This window comes from Necator americanus, chromosome II (genome assembly GCF_031761385.1).
Source record: "Necator americanus strain Aroian chromosome II, whole genome shotgun sequence".
NCBI classification, from domain to species: domain Eukaryota; kingdom Metazoa; phylum Nematoda; class Chromadorea; order Rhabditida; family Ancylostomatidae; genus Necator; species Necator americanus.
The window spans coordinates 12,895,231-12,914,522 of NC_087372.1; the positions used below are offsets into that span (position 1 = coordinate 12,895,231).

General features: G+C 39.2%; 1 protein-coding gene across 2 annotated transcripts; it reads left to right on the top strand.

The window, feature by feature from the left end:
• Nucleotides 1–6,084: 6,084 nt before the first annotated feature.
• On the top strand, nucleotides 6,085–17,692 carry RB195_017678 (uncharacterized protein; the record flags this gene model as incomplete). Of its 2 annotated transcripts, XM_064184774.1 has the most annotated exons (17): nucleotides 6,085–6,231; nucleotides 7,787–7,875; nucleotides 9,175–9,259; nucleotides 10,469–10,545; nucleotides 11,472–11,664; nucleotides 12,051–12,123; nucleotides 12,183–12,330; nucleotides 12,407–12,493; nucleotides 12,858–12,933; nucleotides 13,528–13,644; nucleotides 13,770–13,964; nucleotides 14,102–14,241; nucleotides 14,301–14,360; nucleotides 14,414–14,547; nucleotides 16,174–16,282; nucleotides 17,403–17,526; nucleotides 17,588–17,692. In XM_064184774.1, the coding sequence occupies 17 exons, from the start codon at nucleotides 6,085–6,087 to the stop codon at nucleotides 17,690–17,692; spliced, it is 1,959 nt and encodes a 652-aa protein (XP_064040654.1). The 2 variants fall into 2 exon arrangements, with proteins under 2 accessions (XP_064040654.1, XP_064040655.1); XM_064184773.1 differs by lacking the exons at nucleotides 6,085–6,231; nucleotides 7,787–7,875 and having other exon boundaries at nucleotides 9,179–9,259.
• Nucleotides 17,693–19,292: the final 1,600 nt, after the last annotated feature.

Below are 19,292 nucleotides of genomic sequence, written 5' to 3' on the forward strand. Positions count from 1 at the left end.
CACTTCTTATGATCGCATCGTAAATTGTTTCTTCAATGTTTTTTTTTTCGAGAAAAAGTCCGAAAAGTTTCTTTTGCTGTCAGGTTTGAAACACTTTTTGAGAAAAGAATCCAAGTGTATCTGTTATCTTTTTCTCGCTGCAGAAATTCTCGGAAAGAAAGTGCTACTACTGGGAGAGTACTAGGAAGGAAATTTCACGTGAAACTTCCTCGAAATGCAAAAGTTAAATTTCTAAAAAAACGGCGTAAAAAGGCGAAATTTCAAAATAATAAGAAAAAACGCCTGATAAATTGTATTATTCAGGCTCATCAGTAATTTGTGCAGTGGAATGTTTGAGTTGAGGACTGTGTCACATTCGCCTATTTACGCTCGGTTCTTTCGTGGTGGGAGGCCCTTGGAAAATGCAAGGAATTTTGACGTCACACACATACACTCACCCGCCGGCGCTACTGAGACATCCCGAGCAGCGGTCGATGCATGTGCGTGTTTACTGTTCGAAACGTTGAATCGCTCACCTCCGGCGGCACAATCATTTGTTTCGTACGCGCCTGGGATCATCTCGCTGATTAATGCCTTCTCTGGATGTTCTGGATGTGCTGCTCACGCTAACTGTGCTTCCTTCTCTTACGAATGTTCCCATTTCCCGTAACCCTTGGGCTTTTTTCACTTCATCTGTTCCCTACGTGCCTTGTGGTACCATCACCATCTCTCGGTGATGGTTTCTCTATGATTGATGGCGGTGAGATCGAGGTGCGAATCCATTGGATCACCACTCGGCGCACACATGTGCAAACGGAGGACGACGGTCGTTGGCAAAATCCTCGATTAAACTAAACGCTCCCCCTCTCATCATAATCCGGGAATTGAGATGGGATCGGAGGAGGTGCGAACGCTGCGGCACTTTTTTCTGTCGCACACATAATTATTGTTCTCGTATCAAATCAACACTTTTTTCGTCTGTGAGCAGCCGAGAAAAGCTGAACTCTTGTTGAAATTTTTTTTAAAAAACCGCTCCCTAAAATGCAAACGCTGTTTTAGAAAAAAAATAATAATGGAGGAATGTAAAAAAAAAATGAAAATGAAAAAAAAAGAACGAGGTGTTGGTACGATACAATACCGTGGTTATTTCACATAATAGAAAAGGCTCATCACCTTCGTTTTTTTTTACGAAAGCAGGATTTTCTTTCCTTTTTTCTTCTCTTTTTTTAAGGAAGGATATGCTAATTCTAACGGTTTCTACTTCGACTAATGGACTTGACTCTGAACTGAGATATCTGCTTTTAGAGAGAGCTCTGAGTATTGGCATTGATCCTTCCTTGAGAGCATAATATGTTCCCCTTCTCTTTCCCCTCCTTTCCTCCTTTGGATTTTGAATTTAACGAATGTTTTCTTTGCCCTTGCTTAAAATTGAGGAATTTTTTGGAAAAATAGTTCCTTTAATTGCTTCGATTTGGAAATTTTTTTTCCAGAACTGTCTCTTTCGGATAATTTCAAGCAATTCACTACAGTTTTCTTCCGCAGTTTCAGATGTTGTTTTCAAAACATGTCATGTCTTTTTCTATGCTGTGAATTTGAACAAGAGACTATCAAATTTTACCGCGTCTTTGTTACTATTGTTATTTTTTGCTATGATCATGTGTATGTTCTCCCAATTCAACGCAAATTAATGTAACTGAATAGAGAATAGTGGTAAATTGCCATAACACATACGAATTTCGGGTATCGCTCTTCTTCTTCTTTGTTTCTCGCCCACATTTTGCGTTTGTTTTTGCTCCAGGCTTCTAAAACTCTTGGAACGTGAGAGAGAAAGATTATTCGATAACATGCGTTAAAAAAAGATGCTTTTGAAATATGAAACTCCTCAACGGATTGTTTTCTCAACAAGGCATACTGACATTACGCAAGGAAAGCGTATAGCAGATGCAGTAGAGGCAAATAGTCGTGTCTGGATTGTTGTTGGATGTTTTATCGTACGTCCTTCTTTTTTCACGTTACCTGTATTGTATAGGTTCACAATGAATCGCACCTTCTTTTGTTTGGCCCAATGTGGAACCGAAGTAATTGGAAAATGCGAGGGATAACAACTTTGGTGATATGCTTTGTGTACTGTAGCACCATGTTAAGAGGTCACTACCGTGTCTATGTGGTGGACGGTTCAACACCTCCCCAAACCAACCAAGCCGTGAAGCGCTCAGGCACTAAAATGCTACCAAATTTGTTTGCGATGAGGAGGAATGCGTATTGTGTTGGCATGTACAGTTGACTTCGCCTACAGAAAACCAATGGATTGGTCGCTCCCCAACGAACTTGCATACACGTTCCCAACCCTCTATGGTTCTGAATTGAAATCGAATCGAAGGCGCATCGTGGAGGGATTGATCAGATGCCGACAGTTCATCCTTTGTTTACAACGACTTGAAACTATGCAAAGGATAAATACTTTGAAAAAATTTCTTATTTATTAGGCTTTACCTTATCATTTGGAATTGGAGACGAATTCGTTAGCTACTTTGGGCGAACTGATTCGTTCAAAAACAAAAAAAAAGAATTGAAAGAATTTTTAACAATTATTTATTATCACTGTTATTATTATTATTATTATTATTATTATTATTATTATTATTATTATCATTTACTAATCTTGTTTACTTAGTTATTTTCTCAATTATCTAACTTATCATTGATTGCTATTAGCATTATTGTTGAGGATGTATTATTATTTATTATTAGTAGAAGATAAGAGTCATATATGTTGATAAGAGTGTGCACAAGAAGACCATGATATGTAGAAATTACAAAAGAAATTTAAGTGGATGTGGACAAAAACACCGTATGTAGATGGGAGGAGATCAACGGGTGAAAAGTGATCAAATCAATCAGTCCTTCACCCCTCCTCCCCCTTCCGGGCTCACCAATCTAATCTGAGCATGCCATTGTCGCGATGCTTCCGATGTCTGTTACTGTGTTCTCGTGTCTGGTACAAAAAATTTCAATTTCTGGTTTTTTTTTTGATTTTTGACGATTTTAAACACTATCATCACTGACCTAATAACAAACTATTTATTTTATTATTTATTTTCTCTTACTTATTTTTCGTATCTGATTGTAGCACTCTATCGACGTAATTAAATAAAATAAAAGTTTTTATTCTTTGACTTCTTCAATCGATCATTTTCTACTCTCGAACTTTCCACATTGAACGGATCTTCCATAAATATGATACAAAAATCTATGTAATAGAAGTAATGGTTGTAGTAGTACTCTATAATATCAATAGTTTAATAGTACAATAAGTAAATAATACAGTAATAAACAACTTTTAAATCAAAATGTTCTTGCAACAAATAAAAATTAAAAATTAAATTAAACAAATAAAAATAAAAATTTATTACGCAGGCATGATTCCAGTCTGGATTATCGGTCGACATCCGTTCTGCCCATTATCTGCGTCCGCCTTTTTCAACAGAAAAACTAGTTGCAGAATATTTTCGAATGCAAAATTTAGTGTGGAATGGACATTTAAAGTGGATTATCTGCACGATTTTGCACTTTTTTTTATGCGCAATGTGTGTCCGTTTGTAGAAACTTTCTTTGGTTTCTGTTCTTTCTGTAATTTTGCGTGAATATATTTAAGTCCTTCTCTTTTTCATGTGAATCCTCTATGGATATCGCAATTACAAATTGAGTTAATCAACCATTTAATCCATCATCATTATTATCTTTCCATTATTTTTATTAGTGGGTGAGTTGAGAGTAGAATCCCATATTCGATGAGAATCGTCCAGCTCGATGACATCTGCAAATCTCTGGCGATTGAAAAAAAGAAAACTTTGATCTACGTATGACAACCCTTCTTTTGCAGACTTTTTTTTTAAATGTCGGTTGACATACTCGAGTTGCACGAATTTTTAGTTGCTCAGATATGTTCTGGATATGCGTGATCTCTTCAAAAAACCGTAATTCTAGAAGGGAATATGCGGCGAAAGGAGATGAACAGGAAATTAGCATTGCGGAAAAGCGATATGGAGATATATTCAGCTGCAACGAACCTAAACTTTACTACTTACCCAACTTCAATTATTTCTTTCGGGGATTTTCTTTTTCATTCTAATTCCTGTAAGTTCGCTTTCTAATAAGTGACTACACGAGAACAAGTGGACTTTAGCAGGTCACATGATTTTAAATTTGGCTATTTTTCGAATCCCTCGTCTTCGAGGCATTTTCTTCTGCAAATTCTTTTTTTTTCGCGATGCCTCTTCGCCAGTTCTTCTTCTGCTGATTGAAAAAATGAGGTTGTTTCGCTCTTCCTACAAAGAAAAAACCACATAACAACTCTTCATATGCAAAGTGCATGCACGCCGAGGGCGGACAACAAGAGGGCTTGACTTCTTGAGATCCTCAAATTTTTTGCCGACATAAGTCGTTCCATTTGAGAACCACTGCAACTGTTGTTGAAATTTTTGAGGACAAGTGGAAGACGTGAACTAAAGCATGCGGGTGAACATGACTTCTCCAGTGTTTTTCACGTGCGTACGGTGACTGTGCATCGTCCTTTAGAGGATTTTACGAAAATCTGTGTACATCCTCTTTATGGAAGGATCGTATCTTTTTGTGGGAACTTCCTCGTGCTGCATGGTGGATCCTCGTGATCCCGGTCTCTTCCTGATATTTACATTCTCGTCAGGCTACCACTTCTATGTATCTGTAGCCAGTATCGTTGGCTTAGAGCCATTCCGAAAATGATTCGAATAATCGAACAATAAGAATTTCCCAAACGAAAAGTGTTACCTCCTTTTGGCTTTTTTTCTGGCCCCTCGTTGGAAAAAGGATTATCCATTTTTCTGGGCGTACTTAAAGTCTTTATCCCTTTCAACTGTTCAATCCATGTATCCTAATCTTCTAATTAATGTTACCGTTAGGGTGGGAGGAGATGGTTGTAGGGAGGGTGGAAGGGAGGAGGGGGACGAGCGGGGGTTCAACTTTTCTGACACCTCTCACCAAAAACTATCTGGATTAGAGGATCGATAGGTCACGCTGTGTTTACTCGTGCTAAAGGCCAAAATCAAGAGAGCTTTTTCTTAGCGGTGTGTGCATGTAAGGAATACACTGTTATGACGTCTTATATCACATTGTTACTAGTGTTACTATTGCTGTTTCTAATTGTTACTGTATTGGGGGAATATCTTTCTTCGCAGACAAGCGAATTTCGAAAGACGAGCATTGAAAGTCTACCGGAAAGATGAAGACGATTGTGGATAATAAAGGAGGATACGTATTAGATTTATTTAGATTTAAAATTTTGTTTAACTTTTCTTCTTTTTGATTTCGATAAATAAAAAAGTATAGAAAACTACACCATTTATTTTGCGAATTATTCTTGATATTATTTCCGGCGGGAGTAGAGAAGTAGTGAGAGGTACTGGACATTTCGTCCCTTTGGGGTCAATAAATTAATACCAATGACTTGCTTAGATGGATAAAAACATTGTTTTGCGAATCATTTTTGCAGGGTGCAGTTAAGTGGACCTTTTGAATTTAGAATTAAAGTCGGCTCCGTTGACAAATTCCAATCAAATCAATCAATCAAATCGCTTTTTTTTCTTCCTTTTTTTATTTTTATTTTTAAAGATTTTTCCGAATAGGTGGTATACTTAGATGGTGAATGAGCGAAGAAATTCTTGCAGTTTACAGCCTTTGACTCACTTAGGATTGGTTTCTATGAATATTTGTGAAGGATCTTGTGTAGATCGAGTCTTTCCCGTCAACTGAGGAACTGACACCGCGCACTGCGTACCTAAATCCTGGATTTACTCGCTAATAAAGTTTTTTTCGAAAAGGTTAGGAATATGTGATTATAACTTGCTTGTGATTTCCCCGTCTTGAGAGCTTTTGTTTTTCTAAGATCATCTTTTCGTTCTCTACTATAAATTCGTAAAAATTTGGCAAGGTTCTACTGTTTTGTTGTCATATCCTTCCCTCACATTATTACATGTCAATCGCCCACCAGGGCCGCTTATCCTTATTCTATTTCCTCTGCGTCTGTGCTTGATTTTCGCCTTGGTTGGTCTTCGAGATCGTTCAAAAATGACTATTAGAAGCTTCGAAAAAGGCTCAACCAAAAACTTTGAGTGGCAGAGCTCATCCGCTAATTGTCTTCGATTTTTGCTCGTTCTCTACGATAAGTCCTCTTTCCTCGGAACGGTACTTCGGACTGTAATGAAAACTCGAGAAGTATGTTTTTATTTGGAAAAACATTGACTTTTTCAAGACTTTTCGCTGAAAAATATGCACTTCTCCGGGACTCATCTCTGAAAAAAGCTGAAGGAAATGTCAATACGATTTTTCAGTGAAAGTAACTAATTTAGTCTACTTTACAGACAATCTAATACTAACAATAACAAGAATAATAAAATTAATAACATTAATAGTAATAATAATAATAATGGCAACAACAGCGCTAGAACGGAGGAAGGAAAAACTCGTCTATACACTCCTATTCCGAACAACTCTGGTGGTCATGGAATACGGTAGACTATAGCGCAGTGGATTACGCTATTTTTATTCCTTTCCCCGCTTCTGAGAGCGACATTCAAGGTTTTTCTGGAGTGAAAATCAATGCATGGGGAACCTATGCGCAGTCGTCATTGAATTTGCTGAGTAATTAAGGCGAAAGTTTTTTCTTCACTGCTCCGGCTGTTGCTGCCGTCCTCATCAACATTAGTTTCGAACAGCTTCGAAACTTGGATGGTGAAACTTTTATGGTTCTGAATTCGCTGGAAATCGCAATCGTTTCTGGATCCATAACGTGGGTTGAGAAGATCACGAACAAAGCGAAATTAATCTTGATTGCTGATTTGCTGATGTGAATTTTGTGCATTCTAGAAGTTTCTGTTGTTTTTGCCTAGATTGTTTTAAGTTCCTAGGATTTTGTTGGAGTTATGTAGCAACATTTCTCAAAAATGTATTGGTTTTTATCACAAGCGACTACGGCAATATTTTTTGTAACCAAAAATTTACAGAGTTCACTTTAAAATGTCAATTCACAGAGATTATGTATTGGATTAGAGATGTTAAAATCATATGAAAACTTACTGTATTTCACGAAATTTTCTTTCTGACCTCTACCTCAATGGAAGTTGCTAAAACCTGGCAATTACTGATGTACATAATTCAAATAAACTCTTAAAATATGTCACAAAGAACACTGGGAAGAATTTTGATTGTCCATGTACGACTTTCGCTAAACCTCGACATGGTGACGCTTCAGTGTTTGCTTTCTTAAATTGAGCCGGACACGAGCTTGTTAAAATCCTTTATTCGTGGCTCATATTTCGTCGGGATCGCCTTCTTCAGAGCCTTGAAGGTGAATATGACTTTTGATTTTTTTCTCTTGGTTTGTTTTGTCTCGGCTGGTCAGCTTCGGCTAATCTAAAGTGGGTCGTCCAGACTAAGATGAAACTATCCACGCTTTCAATTTTAGCTTCTATCCTGTTTCTTAATGACGTTTTTAATTCCAAATGTTTTCCTTACGCTTCTCTATTTTTCTTATCATCTAATTTCTATCCTCATCTTTTCAATGGAATTTCACTTCTTCCATTGCGTCATCAAGAATTTGAACATTAAATATCCGCTCGTCCTTCAAAAGCCATTGAACAAAATTGAAATGGAGAAATTTCCTTTCTTTATCTTCCTCATCCTTTTCTCATCAACATTTCTTTTTTATTCGAAGAATTACGTCGTCGAATTTGTTCCTATTCGATTTATCTTCTGATTCTTCAACTTACAGAATGAGCTGATCGAGCTGACCGTTCGTTCGGTGCCCACTGTGTTCCTCTCCAACTGCGCCCACACCTACCACAGATCACAGCTAGATAAGTTGAGTGTATGGGTTGGTGACATACGTCCAGACGTCTCTCACGAAGACTGACAGTTCATCGCCGAGTTAAGCTCCCCGGGGGGAATTTTTCCTACTGACAACGTCGTATGACGTACTTGGTCATATTGACGGAATAAAACATCAGGAAAGTGTCCGAATAAAAAACAAAGTGTATCCGCCGAGGACAATAGCGGAAGGCGACGGGATACATAATGCACGCCAGCGCAACTAAGGCTTATTTCATGCAACTTTCTCCTTGTGGTTTAGTGCAGTGTTTGCTGCGCTGCGTATCCTCTTTTTCCTCTGAGGGAACTGATGTTACTTCTTCAGTCGCCATCCAACATGTCCCTTCACTTTCAAAATTGATTAGCACATCATCTCGCTTCTTTTTAACGTTGGTCGCTAATCGTTCACTCGGAGAGCAGACAGCAGTTTTACCTCGCGTGTTCGATGCTAATGAGGTTAGGCCCAAAAAATTTGTTTCGAGCAAATTTACTGAGTTTTTTTTACAAGTTATGAAACCAGACAATCATGCACTTTCTAGCTCTTAAAGGTACTTATTTAAATCCATTTTAAAACCAAGTTGGAATTTTTGTGGGGTTTTTTTTTCGAAGAAAAGGCAGAATTGCTGCTCTGCAACATTTTCTTTGGAGCCACGCCCGCTCATGATCGTTCTTTTTAAAATGATGGATAGAGCGGTTATCACAATGATTAACCGATGGACAATGAAGGGTTACAACGGAGAGAAAGAGAAAGGGTTCCCTTTGGTTGTGCTCAATGGTTAAGAACTTTTGCTCGTCAACTCACCACGATAGCAAAAATAACTTCGTAAAAAGTTGAAGGAAAATTTAGGGCAAAGGATACTTGAAGGATAATCAAAGGCAAAGGATACTTAGGAAATCTGAAGTGAAGCCTAAACTATGTGAAGGACATGCTGATGAGTACTTTTTTGAGTAGTGATTAAAAAAACACTCATTTCGCTTCAACTGATTAGTTATGAGTCCGTACCGCAAGACATTTCCTTTTAAACAAATGAAACTTTAGATTTTTTGTGAAGACACCCATCTGCCTATTTATGGTTACTGGAACAATTAACAAGGAAATAAGTAATAGGTTAAGTCATAGGTCATAAGGCCAGTAAAAGAAAATCTATGGATGCGAACAGCTCTTCACTTGCACTTGCAAAACAAAATTCTGAAAATTACCATTTGTACGTTCTTGGCAACTAGTGTATTACTGCTAAAATGTAATGTATATTGCTTATATTTTTAAACATAAAAATAGAAGATTAATTTTAGGTCAATGGGTGAATTTGGGAGGCGGACCATACCATACTGCAGACCGATATCCATGGGACAGAGAGCCGCCAAGCACAACATGCAGGTATTAAAGCACTAACAAAATTCTTTTTTTACGTTATAGGATGCGAAGGCGAAAGAATGTAAGCATCATTCGGTACGGCGTCTATTCATTGCCTATTCCTCTCAATTTCTTCTTTAAAGAAATTGAGATAATTTAAGATAAATTTAAAGAGCATATCAAAAAATAGACGTGGTGTGAAAACAGAGTTGGGATATATAGAGTTTGAGGCGTAGATTACGAGTAAAAACGAGGCTCCTCTGAATTCCCTCCAGTCCCTCTAAAAAACCACCTGGGAAACGGCGTTTGACCCTACGTGAAGTGCTCCACACTTGTGCAGGCGCCGCATTCACGAGCGAGCGGTCGAAGATCATTGAGATCTCCTTGCTGTTGAAGTGAAACAACTAAATAAAGTGCTGAGCGAACCGTGAACCGTTCAGGACGATTAGCAGGAACTGAGCGGAACACGCGCTCTTATCCTGAACTCTATATCTTCTATCTGCTATCCACACTACCTCAATTCCGTATTACACTGGCTTCAAGAGATAATGCCCTAAGAGTATATCATGACTAGGATGATTGGAAAAATTGATAAACGTTAAAAAAGTAGGCGGCTTCAAGCATAAGTTGTTTGTTCAAGTACCGTACACCGGGACCGGATTAAAAAGACGATGTGGATAGTAGGGGCAGGTGTAGCGCATTCGTTTCGTTGATTGCAGTAGATTTTTATATAATTTTAACATACATGGGCGGATGTAGTGTAGCGGTTAGAGGTTCCACTTCCTGCGCGATCTATCGGAGGTTCGAATCCGCCCTAGTGCTCACCAAGCCTTTCATCCCTTCGGAGTCGACAGATTGGCACCAGACTTGTCTGGAAGGATAAAAACACTGACTTGACACATCGGCTAGCCACCGCAACCCATTGTATAGGCCAGATACACATTCGTAAAACCTCAAACGATTCTGAATTGAAGTGAACGTGGTGGCGCATCCCAAGCGGAGTGACTAACCCCAGATCCTTTATGTGGATACTCCGAGTGTTTTCCGTAGTGTAGTACATATACGTAGTTCACGAAATTGCTCCGAAAGAAAAACAAATTTGTAACCTCGTTCAGGTAAACTACTAACAGAATTAAGTATCAATCTTCAACGATATACTAGTATCAACTATTATGACCAACTTCTCTCTCTCGAATTCTTCCCGGACTACTCTCAAGATACTTTATATTTCAGGCGGGCGTTCGACTATATCACCAACGACACCATGCGCAGGCGATTCACAAATGGAGGCAAGCCCTGCATCGGTTGACGTCAGTTCTGAGCATCAATTTTAATATTTTGACATTTTCATGAGTGCATTCTCTCACTTCCGTCTTCCGTCAGAAACCAAATTCTCCTATTTCGTAGGGAATTCATTGTGTGAAAAGTCCTCATAAGGCAAAATTCTCAAATCAGTTAACATTGATTGGCGGCTATAGCTTAGCAAAGCGTCCGGAGAAAGTATTTGTTCGGACGAATCGAATCTAGGTTGTGCCGTGGGAATGAAAATATCTCTTCGCATAAAAGACGGACCCTGATATTGAGATGTTCTTTTCTGTTTTCTCTAAATCACTTTCTGTAGCAATATCTTTGAGGTTCAAAGAAATGTCGCAAAACATTGTTCGGAGATTGAAATTCATTTATTTTGCAACAATTTCCTGATTGTTACTGATGGATAGGAAGAACTTTATGGGACAAAAGTTTGAGAAGTAGAAAAAATAGAGGTTTTTTTCTGCCTCTCATAACATTTTTCTATTTAACTATTAGCAACTATTTAAGGATAGTTATATCCAGATGACGTTTTGGGAACTATGTATATTTGCTATAATGTGCCTTTTAGATTGTTTCCCTAGGAAACGCATTATATTATTACTTTACATGTTTTTGTTTTCTAAATCGCTTTTTCTTGTTCTCAAGCGCAGAAATTTGTCGCTGGAACAGAACATTGAATCCTACACTCTTCCTTCTAAATAAGTCAATATCGAGTGACACATGCAAATGTAAAGGATCACCCCAGACAAAAAAACAACAAAAAAAAAGAATTCATCATTCGTTTGGCGTTTCTTTACCGTCAAATCCAAACACAGGGGACACTTGTCCGTAGTGGAATATTACTGAGATACAACCTTTGTCCTCAATTCGGCCTTCGAGACCAGACTGGATGCCAACTCCAGTAACGTTTCTGAATACCTTTCAGAAACGCCGAAGACCGCTTCATCACGCTCGGTTACCTTGCGCAGGCGTTTTGCGACAGTGGCGAGTTCGAGGCGATGCTTCACTACGCATTGCAGCAGATGGAACTCGCCAACGAGCGTCACGACGAATATATGAAGAGTGAGGCGTTCCTGAATTTAGCCAAGGCTTACGAGCGGCTCGCCGACTTCAGCAAGGTTTGCGTTTGTTTTGCTCAAAGAGGTTCATCCGTATCTGTTCAGCTTTAGTTGATCCTGAAGAATCCATTGACTAATTCCATGTTCTCATTTCTATTGAACATTCTTTCGCCAATTTCTGGATGACCGTTTGCTGAATTTGATGTCCTTAGATACAACAAAATCTTGCAGATATGACATTTAAATGCAAGCATTTGCTAGAATTTGCTAAATTGAAAGTCCACATTCTACCCAAAAATTATAAACCACTTGTTGCACGAACAATATCCATATGTAGACAATGTGTCACCTATTGATATCGATCGATATATCGATAGGTGACACATTGTCTCCGTTTCGGAAGGTGTAAAAGTTATCGTGCTCCTCATTTAACACTGTCGTTTCAGGCGTTAAGCTATGGCAAAGCAAGTCTTCAGCATCCGAGCATGGATCCGAGGACACCGGGATATGCTCATTTAGGTGATCTGGGTGCAAAAAATGAACGTTATCAAACCGTTGCTGAAACGATCTCTTTCCAGCGATCGCATGCGCCCATTTAGGCTTCAGTCAGTTCCAGAACTGTCTCGAAGCATTTGAGCAGGCGATGAACGTCGCTAATGAGACCGGCGACAAACTGCTGGAACTGCAGATTTGCGTTGGACTTGGCTCGTTATTCACTTTGTTGAGGTATCTCGTTCAAGCTTTCTTTGCTTTCTCAGAAAACACTAGTTTTTCTACTAATACTTACAACGAGATTTTTTAGGGATCTGTCGAAAGCGTTGATATTTTTGCGGAATGCCTTAGCCATCATCCAGTCTGTAACGGTTGACGACGTCCACGCAAAGTACAGGTGCGTGTTTATTTGTTTTCAAATGCATTGATTTCACACGGGCGTTTTACTTTCCACAAAGTACACCTTATAATTGACGTCGAAACAGCTGTGTTACGGTAAGACGAGGTAGCTAGAATTCATTTTATCTCACGTTTATAGAGCAGAGTGTTTTTTTGGTTAGCCACACATATATCTTCACCTCCATAGGAGTTTAACAAGATCCATAATTCACCTATTATGATCCGGACCGCTACTGTACTAAAGCGACGGCGTAAACCAGAATAAGCTATTTTGATAAATCGAATAAGGCAAGGGCATCATAGATGAATCCATTGTGCTCCACGAGATCGAGAAATTGTTGTGATCTAGATTAAACATTCAGGTGCACAATTCTTTACCATCTCTCAGTGGCTTTACGGATGCGTGGATCATTGGTGGAGGCAAAAGAAGCTTGTGATGTAAGTGAATTGCTCCTTTCAAGATGAAAGTAATGAAATACGAGTACGAATATATACTGACGATGAACAAGTATAAAAACACCAGCTTCATGAATAATTCACAGTTTTGTTCGTTCTCTAGATCGGAATCCACTGCAATGAAGTTTTGCCACAGAAATAACGGTCTTTTACGTGTTCTCGCTTCTTTAGTTCTTGAAGGCATCACATCCCAAAACTTACGATGTCGAGATCCCTTCATCTCTTCCATTTCCCCCTAATTGTACCGAAGAATGGCTTGAGAAACGACGCTGGCGATTGAAATATCCTACGAAGCACCTGGTGACGTCCACATCTGCAAGCGTAGGCGTACGCGACGCGCCTTGTCGTGAGTCCTGCGCTAGCAGATGTTACACATTGCTAGGTGCCTCGTGGGGATTGTCGTTTCCCAGTGCCGTTTTTCACTCCGTTTTTTAGGCGAAATTTGCCGTGCTCGCGTTCAACTCGCGATTCACTCTTCTAACCGTACTTTTTCATGTAAAATGTCAATTTAGTGGCATGTTACCTGTAAATAAGTAAGTATTTGTTCGGAAACCCAATCCGTCATTTTTTTCTCAGGAAGCGTTGCAACTCGCGTCAGAGACGGGTAATCGGGCGCTCCATGCTAGATGTATGTGCAGCTTGGCTGATATTTACCGTGAATTAGGAGAATCGGAAGCAAAAGAGACGTTAACAGTGAGTTTTTGTATTTGTGATTGTGAAGGAGAAGTCATCAACGAAGTCCTTAGTATCTTCCGTTATCATCCACACTTTTGAAAACTATAAATAGGTGAGGTCGTTCCAGTTCCCTTTTCTTGCAGAAGTCTTGGGCTCGATACGAGGAAGCGTATCGAGTGCTTCGGGCATCACAAGATCGTATGGGTGAGGTCCTGGTACTGGCCAGTATGGCTAAAAGTGCATCCGAAAGTCGTTCACACTACACTGGGCAATGCGAATGTCAGGCGATTCAACTGAACAAGAAATGCTTAGATATCGCGAGATCACTGGGATGCAAGGTGAAAATAATTACAAATAATAACAAAAGGAATAACCACAAGTAGGAAAATGTGAAATAATAGAAATAAAAATAAACAAAAACTAATTACAAGGAAAACAATGCAGAACACACGATAGGTATTGCTCATAATTCCAGCATGTAATGTTTAAATGCCATTCTCGCCTTGCCGAACTCTACTCACAACTGAACGATGAGGACAGCGAGGAAGTCGCGCGGAGGGCGGCCAGTCAGCTCACACAGGAAATGGAGCTTTTCTGTAATTTTTGCGGGCAAAGGCGAGTTTTTCTTTCTTTCCTTCGATCCGCTGTCTTTTGTTTATTAGGTGATCATTTAGGTACGGAATCAAGGACGAGAGCTTACAAGCCTTGAGGTGTTCACATGTCTTTCATGAAAGGTGTGGTTTTATTGCATTATAACGTCATGTAGTGTGCATTTGTTGTGTTTCAGATGCCTTCACACATTCCTCCTGGAGCGCGAAGATCAAACATGTCCAAAGTGTCGTTGTAGAGCAATTGTATCCGATAACATCTCCATGAGGACGCCAAGCATTTGCTCAACTGTGGACGCACAGTCACCAAGCAGTATGTTACTTGTTTCTTGTCACGTGGAAAAATTTCATTTAATGCCGAGAGACGGCGTCACGACTAGGAGAACTCATTTATCTCAAAATTGGCTCAATATAGTTGGATTGATCATAAATACAAAAAAAAATGACAGCTAGTAAATATCCAACTTTGCCGGAGGTCAACTTTCCGGTGTGGTGTTGATTCTGGCAGCGATATCACCGTTTGCGGCAATTCTACGGTTTTAAAGAAGGAGACACCATCGAAACCACAACTTTCAGAAAGACTCTCAAGTGCTGTCCAGATTTTTCTGAAAATTACATTAAAAACGGTGGTTGAAAATGTCATGGTGGTTAGAAAATTGTTTTCTGACATGCTGCATTGAGAATTGAGATATTGAAAATATATCGTGACTAAGAGCCGCAACCGTTCAAACATTTTTCGGACGCTAGCAGAATTGAGGAACCATTATTAATTAATTACAATAACAAATAAAAATCATAACAACAACCATAACAATTAAGTCATCTTTTCTTTTGTCTTCTGCTTATCTTCTGCTTTTCCCGCTTTCTTCCTATTCGGGTCAGCGAAAGGTCAATGATTACTAACCCTGTGGACTCAAAGTGGACAATGAGCAGCATACATTTCTTTGAAGGGCTCCGTAATGAATTTTTATCGTTAGAACCTATCGTGAAACCCATTAACTAGCAGATTTTGTGGACTTTGTGGAATATTCATCGATAAAATTGTCGTCTGTTCACTGAGCCTAATTCTACTTTGCCTACAAGATTCTCCGACACCCCCATGAGCCGATGATGTAATGCGAAACTGTGAATTTTCTCATTTCACTGACTAGAGGTAGGGATTTTCTAAAATCATCCTTTTGTTGAAGAGATTGTTAACGGTAATCAGATATTTCCAATGAATGTGAAGCCCCCAAGTGTACATGAGCGAAAACGATGGGTCAACATCATTTCATCCTGAAAGCTGTGAAAGACCACGCACTCCATTGCACGTGGTGTTGGTCGATTTCTTACCCTGTGATACTAGAACAGGGAGTGTTTTCTTGAAATTTAATGGTTCCTTATGTTTATAGAGGTTGGTTTCTTTAGTTTCCAAAGGTTGGTTTTCTTCATAAACAAAAAGAAAAGAAAACTTATCTAAGATGGTTTCTTAAATGAATTTTGGTTTAAAAAAAAGTTATAAAGTAGAGCATTCTATGAGATTATAGACTTGACAATTCAATCAATCAATTTCGATCACTTTTAAAACAGACAAAACTCTCTATCTTAAGATTTGAAAAAGTGAATTTCTAGCGTGTGAGTTTACCCCTAACGTAACTTTGAATCGAGTAATCACTTTTAGGGAAAACATTGCTTGAACATTGACATTGAAAACATTGACAGACAGACAAACATTGAAAACAAAGAAACCACAGACATTGGAGTTGCATAGTCTAGCCAGGATGTGGTACGGTACACTCGTGAGCGCTGCACTTTCTAATATTGTATTTATAATGTAGGAAATGTTGCACTCGAATTTGACAGCGGAATTTGATTAATTTGCCAGCATCATAATTTTTTTTTGGGATTCTTGTGACGAACACACAGATTTGTGCGTCCAACAAAAATTTTTCTTTTTCAGCTTCGCAAATGCCAGTACCTTCTGGTGCGGTGAAAACTCCACTTGTAGCAGCAGCAGCTGAACTTGGCGACACACGACCTCAATCGACTCTCACGAGGGCTACGGCAAGGTAAAATCCAAATTGCAAATAGGAGCAATCGATATTTCTCCATTTTGCCGCCCAGAGTACTTTGAGGATCTCGAAAAATTCCCAAGAAAGTCGAAGCTCATAGAATTCCAAGCACGACACCATTGAGGTTATAATGAAAGCATTAATTTGAATAGCTTGATGTAAGCACGAGTTCTCAACAAGCGCTATTCATAGCATTTTCAGGATTTTCTGGAAGTTTCTCTGCCTTGAATTAATCACTAGCCGATGTTGTCGTAAAATCTCAAAGTAAAACAATTGTAAAAACTCGGACAAAAAATACTGTAATGTAATCTGCAATATTTTGTGTTTTAATGATAGAGCACTGCCATTCGATGTTCGGTTTTCTTCTATAGTAAAAACAGGTCACGGCGTACTGTGCTATTTTAACAATAAAACGATGGAAGTGATCTACAATTCCAGAAATTACATAGATCATGAGCATTGGATGGATCAGCTTACCTGATGCAGGAATTCTTTAAATTGAATTCTTTACACCAATACGAGATACAAGAAAAGAAATTCTATGCAAGCATAACATTCCTCATGCTCATTCCTATCTATGTACATGTTTTTCATCCGTCAGTCATCTGTATAGGTGTAGAGAGTTGTGGTAAATGGTTAACTAGTTACACTATAACTTCTAATCCATCTAATTTCTGGATTCAAGGGGATTCCGTATCTCCTGTGTGATATCTTGCAAGTTACATATATTCCTCTACTCTCGAAGTTCCCCAGAACGGGCGGCGTTTAACGAACCTCTATGTTAGTTCCGTACATAGATATTTTAAAAGAACTATACAGTTGTTTTTTTGAAGTGAATGGGAATAGAAAAGTTTTGAAGCTCTAATATTTACTGAAAAATGAAGATAGCTTAGTTCACAACTAGATTTCTTTGCGAAGAATGTCTGCACAACAATCGAATGATTTCTGTGCATTACTCGGAATTATCGATTTGTTTTCGGGGTTGGGATTTGATGCCATTAGTAACTTCGCGTACTCAGTCTATAAACTACGAATCATTTCGTCCACATAGGTTTACCTCTTTACCAGATCATTGATTTATTGCTATTTCCGTCGACAATCAGAATCAATTGTTTAGGCAAGCTGAGCGAGACATAGATCGTCTTGATCGCACTCTAAATCGTATGGAGAACCGGAACGATACGAGCACACTGAAGAAAACAAAACCACCTCCTCCACCTCGGAAACCGTGTTGCTCCAAGGTTTTTTTTACCGTTGGCTAAGACCACGTTTCTTGGAACTAATCCCCAAATTCTGCTTCAGGATGGTTTTCCGCCGTCGTCAGTGGTGTCATTGCCGCCGCCGATGCCGCTTCCGGAGACAGGACCGCTTGTCTTCTCACGAGCGCCAACCATCACTGACGTCTAGTTTGCCTAGGAATCTCTAGTCGTTTATTCGCTGAACATTTCCAGACGAGTGCGAATCATTGCGGACGTACTCGACTTTTCCCGAAACTCTCGCTGACCAAATTTGCGAATGTCCCCTGAATCAGGCGCATGTTCAAGAGGACGTTGTTGTGATATATCCGAACACTGCCTTGTGCCCAGTTCCTCGAACACTTTCATCATCGTCTACCTTTCCTTACCGCTGTCCGCACATCGTCTATTTCCTTTTCCAAGAGCCATTCGCATTGCTTTCGTTACCGTAACTGTTCCGTAGTATTGTGTATCTCCATCTTCTTCACTTTTCTTCTCATTATTTGACCCCGAACGCTCAGCTGCCGTTTTTGTATACAGCCGACGACTACATGTTGATTTCTAGGTAATGATGAGAAATCAAAGACTAAGAAGACTTTCTTAAGAGTTGCGTCTTTGTATTTGTGTTAGAATGTGCTTTTGGAAGAACCTCAGTGTACAATTTGTTATTTTTCAGTCGCCATGATCTCAGCTTTAAAAATGCTAAATAAATTATTTATGTGATTTTCAGATGTTCATGTCAAATCATGAAAAAAAAGAAAGATCTGACTCTGCGGGCGACAGTTGTTAGATGTGTAGAAACTAGCAAATCCTATTCATTTACTAAAACCACAACCAAAAAATCAAAAGCAATATAAGAACACCTAGTGAAGAAAGTGAGTTGTCCTGTAAGTACTACTTACGAAGTTATGCACCACATAGAAGATGATAGTGTCGGATCAGAACCACCTGCGGCTCAGTGCAGTTGGGTACGCGGCTGGATCGAGGAGGTGCCCTTGCTAGTACCACTCATCGCTGCACTTCGCGATAGTCTCACCTCGATCCCAGCCGCTAACTTCACCACACCGCGCTGCAGCTACAGCTTACGCTGGTGGACCGAGGTTTATGTGGTTTTGACCCTACTTTACCGTTACAAGTTAGAATCACACGGCTCTCGGACCTTATGCATTTCAATCGAGGCGGGAAGCGTGACCGTTGTAGCATCCTGTAACTCCTGCAATGCTGACAACATCTAGCTTCATTTTGATCCAATCACAAGCAGTGGAAACCTTTCAAACAGAATAAGGGAGGGTGGTCAAATGTAACTTAACAAAACTGGAGTGGATACAAAAGAGAAGTTAATGGTATGAAACTTCCAAATAATACAAATAACATTAATAAACAAATAATGAATAGTAGTAACAGCGTTTCGTCTCAGTGTATGGTGCAGATTTCTCCGAGAATCAAGAGTTAGTAGTGAGGCGGTGACGTTCTGTTCTTTCTTTCCGTTCGTGAAAATTACTCATCATAATGCCTTTTCGACTATCTCGAAATTATCCGAATAATAATAATTAATGTAAAAGCAGTTTACATGAAGCTGTTTGTAATATGTTTTCCTTTGAAATACTAAGTAGTTTATAGTAGGTAATAATAAAAACAAGAGTAATAATAGGTATTAATTAGTATGCTAATTAATTACGGTTCTAATGTAGCGCATTTCGTAAGAGGTTCCCTCACGATCGATCGGAGGTTCGAATCCGCCCTAGTGCTCACCAAGCCTTGCAAACCTCCGG